The sequence below is a fragment of the Carya illinoinensis genome, chromosome 15, assembly GCF_018687715.1.
Source record: "Carya illinoinensis cultivar Pawnee chromosome 15, C.illinoinensisPawnee_v1, whole genome shotgun sequence".
In the NCBI taxonomy this organism is placed as follows: Eukaryota; Viridiplantae; Streptophyta; class Magnoliopsida; order Fagales; family Juglandaceae; genus Carya; species Carya illinoinensis.
Genome location: NC_056766.1, coordinates 38,186,001 through 38,202,438, shown reverse-complemented (window position 1 = coordinate 38,202,438; position 16,438 = coordinate 38,186,001). Strand labels below are relative to the sequence as shown.

The 16,438-nt window shown below is 36.4% G+C and overlaps 3 protein-coding genes across 9 annotated transcripts; 1 reads left to right on the top strand and 2 right to left on the bottom strand.

The window, feature by feature from the left end:
• Positions 1-519: 519 nt before the first annotated feature.
• LOC122295393 (putative pentatricopeptide repeat-containing protein At3g15130) lies at positions 520-3,030 on the top strand. 6 transcript variants are annotated; one of them, XM_043104402.1, is made up of 3 exons: positions 522-630; positions 891-969; positions 1,088-3,030. In XM_043104402.1, exon 3 carries the CDS (start codon positions 1,126-1,128, stop codon positions 2,917-2,919), a length of 1,794 nt encoding a protein of 597 aa, XP_042960336.1. In that variant the 5' UTR covers positions 522-630; positions 891-969; positions 1,088-1,125; the 3' UTR covers positions 2,920-3,030. The 6 variants fall into 6 exon arrangements, with proteins under 6 accessions (XP_042960334.1, XP_042960333.1, XP_042960336.1 ...); XM_043104403.1 differs by having other exon boundaries at positions 1,075-3,030; XM_043104401.1 differs by having other exon boundaries at positions 550-630; positions 894-969.
• A 3,385-nt stretch (positions 3,031-6,415) lies between these two features.
• On the bottom strand, positions 6,416-7,512 carry LOC122297265 (uncharacterized protein At3g17950-like). Its single transcript, XM_043107277.1, has 2 exons — positions 7,186-7,512; positions 6,416-7,031 (listed from the first exon to the last, which is right to left on the bottom strand). Exons 1-2 carry the CDS (start codon positions 7,267-7,269, stop codon positions 6,522-6,524), a joined length of 594 nt encoding a protein of 197 aa, XP_042963211.1. The 5' UTR covers positions 7,270-7,512; the 3' UTR covers positions 6,416-6,521.
• A 1,912-nt stretch (positions 7,513-9,424) lies between these two features.
• Positions 9,425-16,401, bottom strand: LOC122297264 (putative nuclease HARBI1). 2 transcript variants are annotated; one of them, XR_006238703.1, is made up of 5 exons: positions 16,150-16,400; positions 10,869-11,311; positions 10,565-10,790; positions 9,728-10,364; positions 9,425-9,627 (listed from the first exon to the last, which is right to left on the bottom strand). XR_006238703.1 is itself a non-coding variant. In XM_043107276.1 (5 exons), exons 2-4 carry the CDS (start codon positions 11,295-11,297, stop codon positions 9,853-9,855), a joined length of 1,167 nt encoding a protein of 388 aa, XP_042963210.1. In that variant the 5' UTR covers positions 11,298-11,311; positions 16,150-16,401; the 3' UTR covers positions 9,425-9,627; positions 9,830-9,852. The 2 variants fall into 2 exon arrangements, 1 of the variants encoding a protein (XP_042963210.1); XM_043107276.1 differs by having other exon boundaries at positions 9,830-10,364; positions 16,150-16,401.
• Positions 16,402-16,438: the final 37 nt, after the last annotated feature.

The following is a 16,438-nucleotide window of genomic DNA, read 5'->3' as shown; positions in this document are numbered from 1 at the left end:
TTATAGATCTCACGTGTAAAGAAGTTTTGAGTTGAGAAAAGTTAAATAATTTAGAGTTAAATATTTAGATGTTAGACTCAGTTTAAAATTAAACTGAATTAAGTTTATCTCAACTGAATCTGGCAACCAAACTTGCCAGTCTTTTTTACTAAATTAGATTTCTTCTCATCATTATTTGAATGGATCCAGGACTTAGTTTTTTAGGATTAATTAGGTTTAATCATTAATAAAGAAACACGATATAGATACAAAATTAAGGCAAGATGAATTTTTAAAACTCTAAAATTATTAAAAAAAGAAAAGAAAAAGAAACTATAGAATTTATAAAAACATCTCACCATAAATTACTAAAATTGATATATTATATACTCAAATTTTTTAATTAAAAAGAAACCATGATGAACATTTAGGTTTTTTTTTTTTTTAAAGAATATTAACAATTATAGAGTATATAAATATTAATTAAAATCTCAATCTATTTAAATAACACTCACTTTATAATTCTCTTCTACCCTAGTACCATATCTATCTTCAGGTTTTACGTGAAGAAATCTCAAACACATGATATCTGGTCGGAAAGATTTTCCGGTGAATATATTTGGTTCTTTCTTTGATTTTTCTCCAGCGGAGGTATTGTGAACTGATTTTCTTTTGTGCTGTTTTGTGTTTTGCATCGTGATTTCGTAGCCTATCGGGAGCTCAGAAAAATGGTTGTTATATGATTTTTGTTGGGTGTAAACAAACATTTTGGATCATTACAAAGGGCTAGCGCTTGAACCTCCCAAGCAACCTGGAATACCATTGACCACCTTCCTATACACAGATCGATATTACGGTTTTTAATCAGTTTGACATGGAATATGAGCTTTTTTTTCCTTATTATAATGCAGCAGACTGTGATACAGATAAAGGTATGGGCAACGCTTCCAAGCTCGTTCACGTTCTACGTTACCGCCAGCCTTTGCAATGGTAGGTGAAAGGTTCTTTGGAGCATTCAGATATTCATCAACTATTCATGCAGAATGGGTATAGGTAGTGAACAATTTATATTCCCATTGATTCCAAGTTTTACAGTACATAATAACAGGCTATGCCAGCGTGCGGGAGCATGAAGTCTAGACATAGATGCCCCGTCCAACTCTTCTCTTTATAACCACAAGGTTGCCTTGTTTTGTTCAATGTTGTCGAAGGTTTTTTGCATCGTACAGTTTTGAAAACTCAGCCGAGGAAGAAATTTATTCTACTCTGTTGCGTAGATATGCCGAAAAATCCGACTCATATCACGGAAGAGGAATTCATGCTAAATTCGTCAAAGGTTCTCTTCCCTTTTCTCTTTTCCTCCGTAATCACTTGCTCAATATGTATGTCAAATGCGGTGATCTGGTCAATGGTCTCCTACTGTTTGAGGAAATGCCCGAAAAGAATGTCGTGTCGTGGTCAGCTGTCATTGCGGGTCTCGTTCAACATGGCTGTCCTAAAGAAGCTCTTTCTTTGTTTTGCCGTATGCACCGTGATGGAACGACGAAGCCCAATGAGTTCACCCTCGTCAGCACACTCCAAGCATGCTCCTTAGTGGAGAATTTGGCGCAGGCATATCAACTTTATTCGTTCGTTGTTCGCTTGGGATTTGAGTCAAACATTTTCTTGCTGAATGCATTCCTGACAGCTTTGATAAGACATGGTGAATTGCCAGGGGCTCTGGAAGTCTTTGAGAATTGTAGAACTAAGGATATTGTGTCTTGGAATGCCATGTTGGCTGGGTTTTTGCAGTTCTCTTATGTAGACGTGCCCAAATTTTGGTATCGAATGATTTGTGAAGGTGTGAAGCCTGATAGCTTCACATTTGCCAGTGTTCTTACCGGGTTGGCTGCCCTTTGTGACTTTAAATTGGGATTGCAGGTTCATGCTCAGCTTGTCAGATATGGTTATGGTGCCGAGATTTGTGTGGGGAACTCTTTGGCAGATATGTATATAAAAAATCAGAAGTTGGTTGAAGGGTTTAAAGCATTTGACGATATGCCAGTGAGGGATGTGTGCTCATGGACTCAGATGGCCGCCGGATGCCTGCAGTGTGGAGAACCAAGTAAAGCACTTGAGATCGTTGGAGAGATGAAGAAGATGGGTGTAAAACTGAACAAGTTTACCCTTGCGACTGCCTTGAATGCCTGTGCCAATTTGGCTTCATTGGAGGAAGGGAAGAAAGTTCATGGCTTGAGAATCAAGCTTGGAACTGACATTGATGTCTGTGTAGATAATGCTTTACTAGATATGTATGCAAAATGTGGGTGTGTAGACAACGCATGGACAGTTTTCCAATCCATGAATGATCATTCTATTGTCTCATGGACGACCATGATCATGGCATGTGCAATAAACGGCCAAGCTAGGAAAGCTCTCGAGATTTACGATGAGATGAGGCTGAAGGATATCCATCCAAATTACATAACCTTCATTTGTGTGCTTTATGCATGTGGCCAAGGAGGGTTTATCAATGAAGGGTGGGAGTTATTCTCCTCCATGACCCGTGATTATGGAATCCTTCCTGTAGAAGATCACTATGCATGTATGGTAAATCTTCTAGGTCGAGCTGGACGTATCAAAGAAGCTGAGGAATTCATCTTAAGAATGCCATCCCAACCAGGTGTGCTAGTTTGGAAAACTTTGCTCGGTGCTTGTCATGTATATGGTGATATGGAAATTGGGAAGCGTGCGGCAGAGCATGTATTACATCTGGACGGAAAAGATCCATCAACCTATGTAGTGTTATCCAACTTGTTTGCTGGCTTGAGCAATTGGGATGGTGTAGGGATGCTGAGAGAATTAATGGAAGCTAGGGATGTGAAGAAAATGCCTGCATCTAGTTGGATTGAAATTGAAAAGAACCATTCCTTACTTCCAAAACTTGAAGGATTTATGTAAGGGAAGAACACACAAATTTTCCCTGTTCTTGCGCTTTGGTTCTTTTGAATTGTATGGCCAAAAGTTCAAGCATGGGGGAGGACTTGCAGTTCCTCTGCAGTTTTTTTATTATCGGGTAGAGTTTCTTAAATCTCAACTTATTTCTTTGAAATTGATTAAAATACCGGTTTGAGCTTTTATTGATCAATTTGTGCACAAGGTTACAAACCAAAATTAACCCGGGGGCTCACTAACAAATCCCCTCAAACTGCTACGTAATTTTTAGCATCCTCTCTAAGACCTTGTTTGGATTGAGAGAACATTTCAACTCATTTCATCTAATCATTACAACTTTTCCAAACTTCCACACAAAATACAATAAATAATTCAACTTTTTCAAATTCCAAAACAAAAATAATATTCTAACAATATTTTATTCAACTTTCATCTCATCTTAACTCACTATGTAAACCTCCCTAAATTTTCTATTTGGACAAAGAACTCTACAAGAAAATTGCAATCTTCTATCTCTAAATTTTTTTGATTGAAAAAATATGTTCACCTTCTGTGCTTTTTCCAGTGGTGTAGGAAAAAGATTGCCAAGCCAGAAAAGCTGCTTTCAGCTAAATTGTCCCTGTTTTAAGAGGGTGAGTAATCTCCTTACATTTTTTTACTATTATTGAGATAAATACATTTTGCACATTTCTTTTACAAACTATTAAGAATCGACACTTTATACTCTTCATTAAAATTTGACTCTATGTTGTGGTAAATGTATCAGCTTTTGTTGGTTGAACAATGTAGTGTAAATAGTTTATATAATGAAAAGTACCAAATTCCTAATAATTTGAGATAAAGTGTATTTTTCCCTTTTAGTCCATAGGTAGATGCCATAGGCTAAAGAACCCTTCATTTGTACATTCCTTTGTTATTAGATTAATATAATTTTTAGGATACGAATAATCATGGGATTGAACTCAATTATTCAAGGTTTTAGGATTTTGATCCCAAATATTATGCAAATGGGATTTTACAGTTTAATAACATTCTCCAAAAGAAAGATATGTTTAATATAGGAGAAATAATAGTTACAATCATGAGTGTGCAAATTTCGCGCAATCACTTTGAAAAAAATAAATAAATATGAAATCTACATGAAAAATTAATTAATTTTTTAATAGTGAACCATATTCTTTTTCAAAATGACTATACGATACTTGTGTACTTCACGACTATATGTAGCATTACTCTTAATAGAAAGACCATTGGGATGTTTGCTTTACTGACTATGCTTCGATAATTTGACAAGTTCAGGACCCAAAGAATAAAAAATAAAATAAAAGCCTTGTAGAAAAAACTTAATCAAAATTCACACTCCTTTACTCTAAAGCAATGGGTATTATATCTGAAAGTGAAACTTGACATCACTACCTTAAACTTCGGGGTAGAGCTAAATTCCAGGAACTTGAACAATCAGTTGCTAAATTACAAAGTTGAAAAATATATATTTATCTTTTATTCTAAAGTAAATTTGATAGCCATTACTGTTGCAGTAGACACCTGCATAAAACCAATTTCTATAAGTGTCACTTATTATTTATATATTATTAAAAAATTTAAGGATAATCCTAGGAGCCAAAAAGTCTCTCAATTTTCCATTTTAAGGAAAATTAACTAGTCTAAAAGGATTTTTTTTTTTTTTTAAAGCCCATGAATTAGCACTCATTTGTCAATTGAGCAAAACCTATTGGCATTGAAAAAGCTCTTGACAAATGCCATATATATGTAGAGCAATAGCACGAGTCCCGTCCCAAGACGAACAAAAATATTTTTTAATTATTTTTCATTCATTTTTTATATATTCTTAAATATTATTTTAAAAAATTTACAATATCATTAAAAGATATTTACTTAATTATTAAGTAAAAAAAAATATTTATCGAGATCCAATCGGGACTCATATCTTGATGAATTTTTCATATATGTATGTATATACATGCTAAAAGGATAACATCAACTGCTAAAATTATCTCGTCTTATTTCATATAATTATTATAAATTTTTAAAATTTTTATATAAAATATAATAAATAATTTAACTTTTTTTAATTTAAAAATAAAGTTAATATTAAAAAATTATATTATAATAATATTTTATTAACTTTTAATAAAATATTTTATTTCATCTCACATAAGCATTATTTTAGACGAATAAATATAAAAGCAAAAGAAGCAAAGATGATTGGCTGCAGATCAGTTTATCCGATGATGTATTTTTCACTATGTTGTCGCTTTTCTTAACCGGTGATCTTAAAAAAGAGATTGTAGATTTATCTAAAAATCATCTCAAAACGATAAACAACAATACATCCACCACTTTGGAGGTTCCACTGCTACCGACGGTGGTTCCATTGTTTGCATATTTTCACAAATAACTTATTTTCTTTTTATAAGAGCACTCGTAATAGACTCAACAAAGTTAAATTTTAGTTAAAGAATAGTTAGAGTGCACAACTAATACATTGTAATAGACTCAATAAATAAACAGTAAATATAGCCAAAAATTATTGAGTTTTGTTACGTATAAGTAAATTCGCGTACTAATCTGTGTACTAATATTGATTTCTTTATATTCAAAATTTAAATTAGTATTGTATTTAATAAAATTTATTTTTTAACTAATTATATTAAATTAATGTACATATTAATATATAATTATGCTTGCAACTAAATTTTTTTAAAGATATTTGACTGGCCAAATCTAGCAACTCAAGAGGCTGGCTAAATATTTTTTTGAAAATAAAAAATTCATCTTCCCATTTCTTTCCCCCGCGCAAGAAGAAAAGCTGAAGCTTTAACGTGTTGCTGCTGCCTGCTGCTTCTTCTCTTTCAGTTGAACTCAGCAGCTGAAATCGCCGAAGGTTAGCCCACCTCGAATCAGCAGCATAATTACACATAGATCTCGAATCTAAACCCACCTCTGCCCTATTATTAGACATGATTATGGGTTCCCAAGCTTACCTACTGGAATCGTTGACGTCCCTCAAGATTTTCATCTTCTTCGTAATCCCTTTGTATAAATCCTGCAAACTGCACGGCAACGTGTGCTCTATCGCCGAGGCTATGAAATCTGAATGTTTTTTTGCTTGTACTGATGGTAGCCGTTAATGATATCTGAGACGGGAACATTTATTTGTGGTCTATGAACGTTTATAGGGATATTAGAAATATTTTTCTTTCTTTCTTTTATTTTTCTATTAAAATAAATAAAAATATTAAAATTAATATTTTAATAGAATAATAATAGATTTAAAAAACTCTTTGTAGCATATGGAGAACATGAAATTGGTCCCACAAACCCTCGTTTCTTTCTATCATTTTGTATTGTTGTTATTATTTTGGAGAGTTTGTTATAAAACGAAACCACACGCTTTTCATGTACCATCTTTTTTATTTTAAATAAGATTTTCTTGTTTGCTTAAATATAAAAAAATTAAAAAAAAAAAAAAAAGACAAACTAAGAGAATAATTAAATCATTAACCATCAATGAAGAATCCTTCCAATGAACAAAAAGATCCAATAAAAAAGGATTTAAAAATTAAATAATAATAAAAATAATAATTTTATCCAGCCCCGCCACTACAGATCCCACTGAGTGAAACCGGGAATCTGCAGAGCGACCCAGCCGTCGATGCCCCATCATCACCATCGGCGGCAGGCGGAAGAACCCTTCCGTCGGCGAACAACAGCCGTCCGTTCCCGTTCCTCTGCTGATGCTGTTGCTGCAGCGCCACCACGCCTTCGAGCTCTGCCGCGGCCGCACCGAAGAACGCACCGTCACCGAACCTCCGCTCCACCTCCAGAAACTCGCCTAGCGAGGATGGCCTTGCCTCGTTGTCCCTGCAAAGCTGCCACCACCTCCGCCGCCGCTCTACCATCGCCTGAGGTGGCTGAGCGTTGTTCTTGTTCTTCCTGAGCTTCTTGGTCCTCCGGGACACTGCGGAAACGGACACCGAAACGGACGTTTGGGGGTCCCGGTGCTGAGATGGGGCTCTGAAGGTAATGGCAGGGAAGCTCACGCCCATTAGAGTCCCCAGAGTTGTGCTTCTATCATGAAAAAAGGACCCTGTAGACTGCAGTATTCATAACTCAAAAAAAAAAAAAAACCCGGAACAAATCAAAATCTATAGAAAAATTAAAAAAAAAAAAAAATTGAATGCATTGGATAACATGAAAGAAAAAGAATAGATTTTTCAAGGGTTTGAAGATTTTTGGTTAATGGGGTACCTCGGTGTCAAGATCGGAGGAGGAAACGGAGGAGATAGTTGGAGATGAGGGGGAAGGCAGCATGTTGTTTGCTGGATCCAACATTTCTCTCTCTATCTTTCTTCTGTGTATATTCTCCTCTCCCAGAGAGAGAGAGAGAGAGAGAGAGAGAGAGAGTGACTCTTTACTTTATGATAAAGTAGAAATAGAGTAATATCAGAGGATAAATGTAATGTGGGGAGTATTATAGTTGAAGTGTTTGCAAGGATTGTGGGGGAGATTGAGAAAAGGAAAGTGATGGTTGGGTTTCATTCGGGTAAGAAAATTTGTGTTTGAAATGATTAATGTTCTTGTTCTGTTTTCCACTCTGCCTTCTAAATTTCAAAATGTCCCTTCAGGTTTTGGGAAATATCATTTCTATCCCTCTCTGAAGTTTTAAAATGTTGAATATTCATCTGAGAATTTAGATACAATTTTATCATTTTATATAGAACTGATCATAATTGACTTGGAAAAGTCAGTAATCCTTTGTATTTTCTTTTCTTAGCAGAGAAACTGCCCACACCACTTGCTGGAAAAAGGCCGTCATTTTTTTTTTCCTCTTAATTACCTAGTCAAAGGTTATGGATCTTTTTTTGATTAGTTCTCTTGATTGGTTTCAATTTAAAAGATATGATTAGGAGCTGATAGTCTTCATTAGTCAACACGGTTTTTTATTTTTACCAACAGTGATACTGTGATATCAAGCAAAGCATCACAGTTTTTTATTCTTGGTGCCAAATGGGGAAAAAATTATGGTGTGGGTTTATTTGTCATTATTATCAAAAGAAAAATACTTTTATTATAAAGTTGATCTAATATATCATATGAATTCACGTCAGTTTATGAGTAGGATATACCTTATCCTATTTGAAATGAAATGAATAGAAAAAGTCTCGTTAGGAATGAGGTGATCTCATGGAAGGTAGTTACCAAACTTAGGAATAAGGGATGTGGTGAGAGATGATAACCACCAATACCAGTGTAAGGGGGGGCATGTCAAAACTTTACAGCTCAATCTGGGGCTACCATTCATGTGAAAAGTTTGATGCCCATGTTAGCACTCATTGACATTGCCTGAGTCCCAACAAATCAATATGACCCAAGTTTATGGTGTTGCAATTTGTAAGGTTTTGCTCTTTGTAAGTCTGGTGTATCAATATACCACTTGTTATAGAGCTTATATTATAGCTCTAAAAAGGTTAAAATACTAATATTTTTTCATTAATGTGTAACCCACTTCAATAGTGTACTGGATGAATAAAAATACAAGTTTGCAACTGTCTTTCTCAGCCGTCCTGCCTTCAGTATGAATGGAGTAAAGGACACCCTATCTGAAATCTAGATTTCTTTAATATGTAGTATCCTTTGTGAACCATGTAAGGGCAACAATAACTAGCATGCTCAACTGGATTTTGATTTGAAGTTCCAAGAAAGCTTCAAGACTTGAAATAGTGGGGCAATGCATATGTGATCTGGGACTTCTGCACCCTAGCATATGGGTCTCACAAAATGCAAAACAATGCATCAATTCAAGTACAAAGAATCCATGATAGCTTTTTGTCTGATTGATTCAAGAACCCTTGTAAGTTAAGCCACTTTCTCCCGGTATGAAAGGGCATTATTCATCATGCATACCCACCACAACCCCCCCCCCCCCCTCGTTAGGTTTTCTTTTTCATGAGAATGTTCTGATCGGATCAGTATTCTTTTGTGTAATGGGTCCCTATGAACATGGTACACAGCATTCTGCACTGACAGATTCTTTGTATTTACTATTAACTGACACAAAGAGCCATTGGAGAGAGAGAGAGAGAGAGAGAGAGAGAGAGAGAGAGAGACTTTGCTTGGGGCAAACTGGCTACTTCAGAGTTTTTTGGGCTGGCCGTTCAGTCTGTAGCTGGTATATTCAAACCTTGCTGTATATGCACTCATTCAGCAGTTCAGTTCAGTCAGGTACAGGAGCAATCCACGCACAGCCGGCCCAACTCCATTCTGCGACATTATATCGTGCAGGTCTGAAGTGAGATCAGGCTAAGAAGATTATATAAAAATAATCTCATATACTATCATAATTTTAACTTTATACAGTATTCATTAAATCTATTTTATTTTAAAAATAATTTTATAATCTGATAAACTATATAAAATCACGTTAATTTGTAAAATTAATTTTTTATAATATCTCTACAAGCATTTCTCTGGAGAGGGCGACGAGAAATTCTGAAGTCGTGCAATCGCAACATGTCTTTCCCTTGATTAAATTCAAGAACCGTCTAACGTGCCCACATCACACGGATCACCGATGGTTAATGATCCTCAGAAAATTAAGATCAAACTTTTAGAATCAATATCAACAGATTGGTTGTGCTCTCAGAAGTAATGCACGGATAATCTGTGATCAACTTCCCGTTCAGTCGCCACCTGCAGTTGTTCACTTGGTAAATTTCAAGCATCAAGGCCACCCAAAATAAACACTAAAATATTTACATTAAAAATGCAATGTTTGAAATGATTGATCTACCGATATCTTTCCTTTCTATGAACAGAAGGGCCAATGTACAGCATGGAATCACAACCAAAATCTTCATATGGTTCTCGATCCTGAAATAATTTCAATCCTAACCTGAAACTGTTACCAAAGATGATTTACATGGCTGAAAAATCATGGATGTAGTCATTCCAAATTTCAGTTGCAATGGAGTCGCGCAATTGTGAAGTGATTTCTAGTTGTTCCGCCTCAACGCCAATGTCCAGGGCTTGGGTATCAATGTGCATAATGGGTTGTTCCACCTCTAAGGGGGGTAATGACGACTCGATTTGTAATGCCATACTGTCCTGTTCATACTTCCTAAAAATCCAATCATCTGGTTTCTCCCTCCTGATGTAATTGTGTATCGCACATGTTGCCACAACCAACTTGACCTGTGTTTGTAATGGGTATGGAGGTGCAGACATCAATATAGGGAATCGTGCCTTCAGAGCGCCAAAGATCCGATCAGTGGCATTTCGTAACAATGAGTGTCGTTGATTAAATAGCTCTCTGGCATCTTGTGGATGATAGCCACTCGGATATTCCTTTAAGCAATATGGAACACCCGGATATGGGGCAATGAAACCTGGCATATTTGCATACTTGTTGTCTACAAGGTAGTATTTACCTGCCAACACCAACATTAATATTTCGTACTCACTACTCAGCAATGGAAGTAAAAAAATCCCACCGCCCCTCCCCAGGAAAAAAAATAAAAACAAAAATAAAAAAACAAAAAACAAAAAACAAAAAACAAAACAAAAACAAAAATCAAAACTTGACATTCTATCATTCTGCTAAAACAACTGATTCCAATATACACCCTACCTTCAGGGACCAGCAGTTTGTTTCGCCTTGTCAGTGCAGAATTTAGGACTTGTAAATCTGATGCTGAGCCTTCCCACCCGGCTAGAACATAATGGAACTTGAGATCAAATGAGCAAGCTGCCAGTACATTTTGTGAAAGCATGCCATTCTTATTGCGGAAAGGTCCTTGCTCATCTACACCTACCATAACTGGAATATGGATACCATCAACTGCTCCCACACAATCCTACCAGAAAATTACTAATAATGAGAGGAAAAAAATTACACAGAAAGAGAACCCAATCAAACCAATAATCCAAGTTACCTGAAAGTATGGATAGAATCTTGGATCTTCCAAGATCTCTGAACCCGGAGGCTGAAAGAAGTCTAAGGAAATTGCCATAATTGCATTCAAAACATTATTGAAATGGCGACTGATGGTTTCCCCTGAATATCGGAATAACTCTTGCACAGCTCTTGTACGTAGATTGTGGCCGATTATGAACATGAAAATGGCTAATTGTTCCTCAATCTTGATTCGATTTGTGTGACGTAGCAAGCCTTTGGCTTGCAAAATATCACACAACTTGTAAAATACATGCTTATCCATGCGAAAATTTTCCAAGCAGTGTTCACTTTGGCTATTAAGTACTTCATCCACAAATTTTGCTCCGCTAGATGCCAAACCATGGGCCAGTTCTTTTGGAATGTAATTCCCAAGGACTCCATCTTTTTCATCATCAGAGCTCTCCATGGCAAAACTAGCCTCTGCACCCAACAACATATTCATATATTAGTAACGACGGTGACAATCAGAAACCCAGAATTGCATCTTTGAGATCAAACAAACAGTGAAAGATGAGAAGCTATTACAATGAAGGAAAGGAAATGCAGAACTACTACCTGAGGAGGAATTCAATGCTAATTAGTTTGTTAAACAAAAAAGGCAAACAACCCCAAAAAAAAAAAAAAAAAATTTGAGAAAAGGCTACAGTTCTTCGGAAGCAGAATGATCTGGATGCTACTCTTTATGGAAATTTTGGCCTCAAAACCAGCCAATCTAGGATGCACTAAAGAACTCAACAGCAACCTTAGTACCATGAATAACCATAAAGATTCTCCTTAAGAGCATACATGTTCAAAGAAGAACAAACAGAGTCAGCTAACTCCATCACCCCTCCAAGGTCAGAAGTCCAGCCTTCAAGGAAAGAAGCAATGTATAATGGACCAGCACAACCAATGCCCACAAACTAAAGAAGAACAGAGACAGCCAACTCATCACCCCTCACTAACCTTCCTTCCATGCAAGTTGAAAGATAGTCAAGCATCCTTTTGTCTCCCAGACAATAACATCACGTTGGAAGATTTACAGTTTACAGAGACGTAATGCCACAATGCCCAAACCACATCTGGGCCCCAAGATAGCCACAGAAGATTAGGCAAAAAGGGTAAGACTTCACCGTCCCAAGCAATGTGAAATCCAATTCACCACCTTCCGATATTCAAGCCAGAGTACTACTACTTCTAGCCATAAGTCTTAACATCTCTTCAAACATAGATCAAGCAGCGAGGATTATGTGTTCAATAACTGACTAAAAAAGCCCCATGGATGGTCACTTGAATACCCCTTAGATAGCCTAAGCAAAAATTGTGGAGAACTATCAATCAGATGAGGATACTCTGTAACAGCATATATACCTTTCAAAGAATGAGATCCAAGTATTCAGATTTTGAATCACTAGCACCCACAAGATCTTCTCCTTACCTCTATCATACTAGTTAACCATTCATAATCTCACTCTCCACAGACACACAACGTTGATTTCCCACACCCATTCCAAACAATTCCGGAAAAAGTACCCCAAATATTATTGCTTCATTGCCACCCTTTACAACATATCAAGTTGAGAAGCATAATGTTGGTCCTCAAGGCATCTAGCTGGTTAAGAGAAATTTTGAGAGTGTTAAGAGGATTTTTGTCAAATGTATTGTTTATCGGCGTTGAAAGTAGATAGGAAATCATGAATATTTATTTCTTGAGATATGCTTGGTGTTGGGGTTTGGGAAAGTGTAGAGTTGAAAATTTGTTTAAATATAAATTTTTTAGGAAAGTATATCATAAGTCCAATATGACAGGCTAGAAACAGCGCTCGTAAGGAGTCCTACTGAAACCAAGAAGTATAGACCTGCTTACCATCCACACCCAAAATCTAAGCAAATGGGATGAAAAGATGAAATCTTTTTGAGATTGAAAGATGTTTTTGAATTAAATTTGAAAAAAATGTTAACCAAACATGGTCAAGATGTCCCAGCAGCCCTATACAAGCTATCTTCCTTAATAAACGCACGTATAAAATGTTTCTAACTCTAATCTCCTAATACATGAACTGTCAATCATAATTTTTCTTTATTAGTAAGTTAAAAAATGCACCTGATACGTCTTAAACCCACAACCTACCCCCTGCCCCATTCATGTGAGAGGATGAAGAGCCATTTATGCTAGAGTTCATTCGCATACTAGAATTGACCATCATATGCAAGGAACCAACTAAGAGAGAGGCATTATGAGGAGAAAGAGTGCGAACACAGCGGCCATTGAGAAAAATTCAAGAGCTTTCATGCCTCCACAGCTCTACGTAAATATCTGTTTCGTTTCCCGTTATTACTTTCTTTCATTATACTTTACCAAAAAATAGATTTTTTTGATTAATCTAGTGCTCAGTAGGGTAATGCAGGATGTTCATTTTAAAGCGTGAGTAAGATCTTTAATCTAGAAAGGCAATGTCCCATGGAGTCAAACATACATGTATACTTGGTTAATGCAGTGGTTTGCAAGCCAAGGCTGATGCACCAAATATTTAAAACTTTAAGACCAGCCATCAACCAAGTTAAAAGGCCACTTCATTTGAGCCCATGCAGCACAGTGATGTCAATGTGATGCTGTAACCAAATTCCGTCTCCATAATATTTGGCAACCCAACCAAAATACAGAAAGCCTATTGAATTATATGCAAGCACGTACACATCCATGCATGGACACTCAGCATGCATGTGTGGCGTGTGGCCGGGGAAAGAAGGGGGGGCAGTGTGTGTGTGTATGGCATCTTTCTAGGTTTTTACTAGATGGATGTGAGCTTAAGTGACATAAAAATTATCCAAAAAGAAATTGAAAATCTCCAGAATTTGTCTGTGCCATTCCCACACGCAACTAAAAACTGAACAGTGATTACAATAGTTCAGAATAGATAATTACAGCATACAACAGTTTCGATTCTCTTATATAAATTTCAAAACCTTCTCAATACTTGCAAAGTCTTTGAGACAAAGCCAATCAGAAATCTTCTGAAAAGGTCAATGACATAATGTCCAGATATTTAATCTGTACTAGTACACCTCTTTGTTGGTAGTTAAAATCATACTACACAACTCAACTTGAATTAATTCAATCCCATAAAATTATTATCTCAATAGAGTTCCATGAGAATTTTCTACTTCCACTACTTACAAGAGACATTGAAATCAAATATCAAATTATCGCCTAATGGTACATGAAGACATACTAATTCGCACAAGGATGGGCATGTCAATGTAGAAAATCTTGAAAGAAATATATACGACAGCTATCGCTCTCCTATTAAATTGTTAGGAGCTCTCATGCAGTAATTTGAAAGGATTTAACCATGAGAGCTTCCCTAATGGATACATTGGAAGGCACTGCTGATCCCAAACAGAGTCTGTGGTTCGTATATAACTCTAGGCATCCTCTTCTTTTATCTTCATTACATCCTCCTTATCAATCGAATCAAGAGCCAGCTTGGAATTAACACTTCCAACAGACTCTTCTCCACTATATGACTCCTCAAGCGCTTTTCTCACTTGGAATTCAATAAACTCATCCAAAACTCTTTCTGTCAGCAACAAAAGTTCCTCTTCTTCATCCCTAGCCACAGCTTTGACCTCTTCTTTGAGTCTGTTGAAAGAATCATTTAGGGCGGGAGAGTAGCCCTTCAAATCTTCAAGAGTCACGGGCCTTTTCATTCTTAGGTTATGAAGAAGCAAAAAGTTTTGGAGAACAAAGAAAGACAGAAATCGATTGATTGAGAGGTATGAAAAATTCCTAGTAGTTAATATGAAAAAAAGAGAGACACAAAAGAGAGTCGCAATGAGAGCAACAGCAAGATCGGAACATGAGAGGAATATACAAAGGCTTCTCTAGGATTTCTGCTGCGATAACTTCATGGTATAGGATTAAGCTCTAGAGAACCATGTATAAAGGTTGGACCCACCATTCCTAAATATGTTAGTTGTAGGAGATCCTAAATCTGTTAGTAATTGGAGTTCCCAAATCTTTTGCAATTCAAATGTAAATAGCCTCCCATTTTTCCCATATGATACTGATCAACAAATAACAAGATAACTCTTCTCATGATGATGAAAAGGTCGGGTTCATTCATAAAATCCCATTGCTCGGACCCATGTATTTCCAAGGGTTCAGTCTAAAGTTCTAAGTATTTCAAAAGGAACAGAAAAAGTTTCCACTTATTATACCTAATAAATCTTTCTCCTATTAATTGGAAAAACATATCCAAAAAAATAAATAAACAAGATCCTCAACACAAGTAGGCATCCACATAGCCACCAAATTAAAAGAAAATAAAGAATTTTGAATAGAACGAGAGACAGAAAACTTAACCGCATATTGAGTGGAAAAACAAAACAAAACAAAACCGTCAATGAAAACCATTGAGTAATGTTACTCATCATTCCATGATGTGGCATTAGATGATTGGAAACTATTTATTATATCTCACTTATGAACCTATCATCTAATGCCACATCAAGGGATGATGAGAAAATTGATGATGAATAGATTTTTTCTTATTTGTATATAAAGAGAATGACTCAAAACCACTTGCCTTGATCAGGGTAACCCAACCAACATTATCATCTCCATCGAACCAAGGCTTTAAGGTTAGCCAAAACCATCTTTGACATTATGCGCGACAACAGTAAGTACGCAAATGTAAGACTGACAAGAGCCCCAAGATTGTAATAACTAGGAAAAGTCTAAGTCTTTGACAATATGCAGATGTGTCGTGATCATAGTTTTGCGTTGATGGTCAAATAACAAAACCGAGCACCACTATAAACACCCAACAAGAAAGTGAAACAGAATGTAGCGATCAAATAGTAGAGAAAGAAGCATTCACAAGACAAACTTAATTTTTAACATAAAAATATATTCGCATTAGTAATATCTACCGAATTCATAAAAAAAGGTCAAAAGAAATAGCCTTTGGCCCTTTAACACAATCAAGAATTCACTAACAAAACATTAGAACGCCAAAAGTTTCATTTGACCAAGAGCAAAATACAGTCCTCCGCTTCGTTCCCCAAAAACCCGTAAAAAAAACATTGGAAAGCAACAGTATGGCGCATTTTCCACACAGTAGAGTACGGCCGTTACTGTCCTCTGGAGTCCCCGGATAAAAAAGAATCCAAGAATCTAAGAATCCAAAATCCGGAATCCTCCTTTCAAAACAATATATTTTTCCTACATTTTTTTCGCCAACCAAACGGCCTACTCAAAATCTTTAAACCCATACCTGAAAGAGTCCCCAACAGTATTCAATGCCGCTTTGGTGCTCGGAATCGACGAAGAAGACGTTTAGCTGATTCCTTCTGAGAAACCGAGGCAGAGGGCGGAAGAGGACGGAGAGGAGTTCAATGCAAAAAGGGTTTCTACGATCAGAGAGAGAACGCAATGAATGGCGTATTAGAGGTAGCTGTAACGTCCGCTGTGTGTAGAAAGCAGCGTCTGGGTCTGTGATTCTCTCATTTTTCAACGCAAAAAGCACTCCTATTCGTATATTTATAGGGCATGTGAGACTGCCG

Bases quoted from the DNA above. Each gene is read 5' to 3' on its own strand.
- LOC122297264 (XM_043107276.1), bottom strand. From the start codon at position 11,297: ATGGAGAGCTCTGATGATGAAAAAGATGGAGTCCTTGGGAATTACATT. The intron at 10,791-10,868 runs GTAACTTGGATT...ATTTTCTGGTAG, and splicing joins GATTCTATCCATACTTTCAG to GATTGTGTGGGAGCAGTTGA. The intron at 10,365-10,564 runs GTAGGGTGTATA...TGGTGTTGGCAG, and splicing joins CAAACTGCTGGTCCCTGAAG to GTAAATACTACCTTGTAGAC.
- LOC122295393 (XM_043104400.1), top strand. From the start codon at position 1,126: ATGCCCCGTCCAACTCTTCTCTTTATAACCACAAGGTTGCCTTGTTTT.
- LOC122297265 (XM_043107277.1), bottom strand. From the start codon at position 7,269: ATGTTGGATCCAGCAAACAACATGCTGCCTTCCCCCTCATCTCCAACT. The intron at 7,032-7,185 runs GTACCCCATTAA...TGAATACTGCAG, and splicing joins CCTCCGATCTTGACACCGAG to TCTACAGGGTCCTTTTTTCA.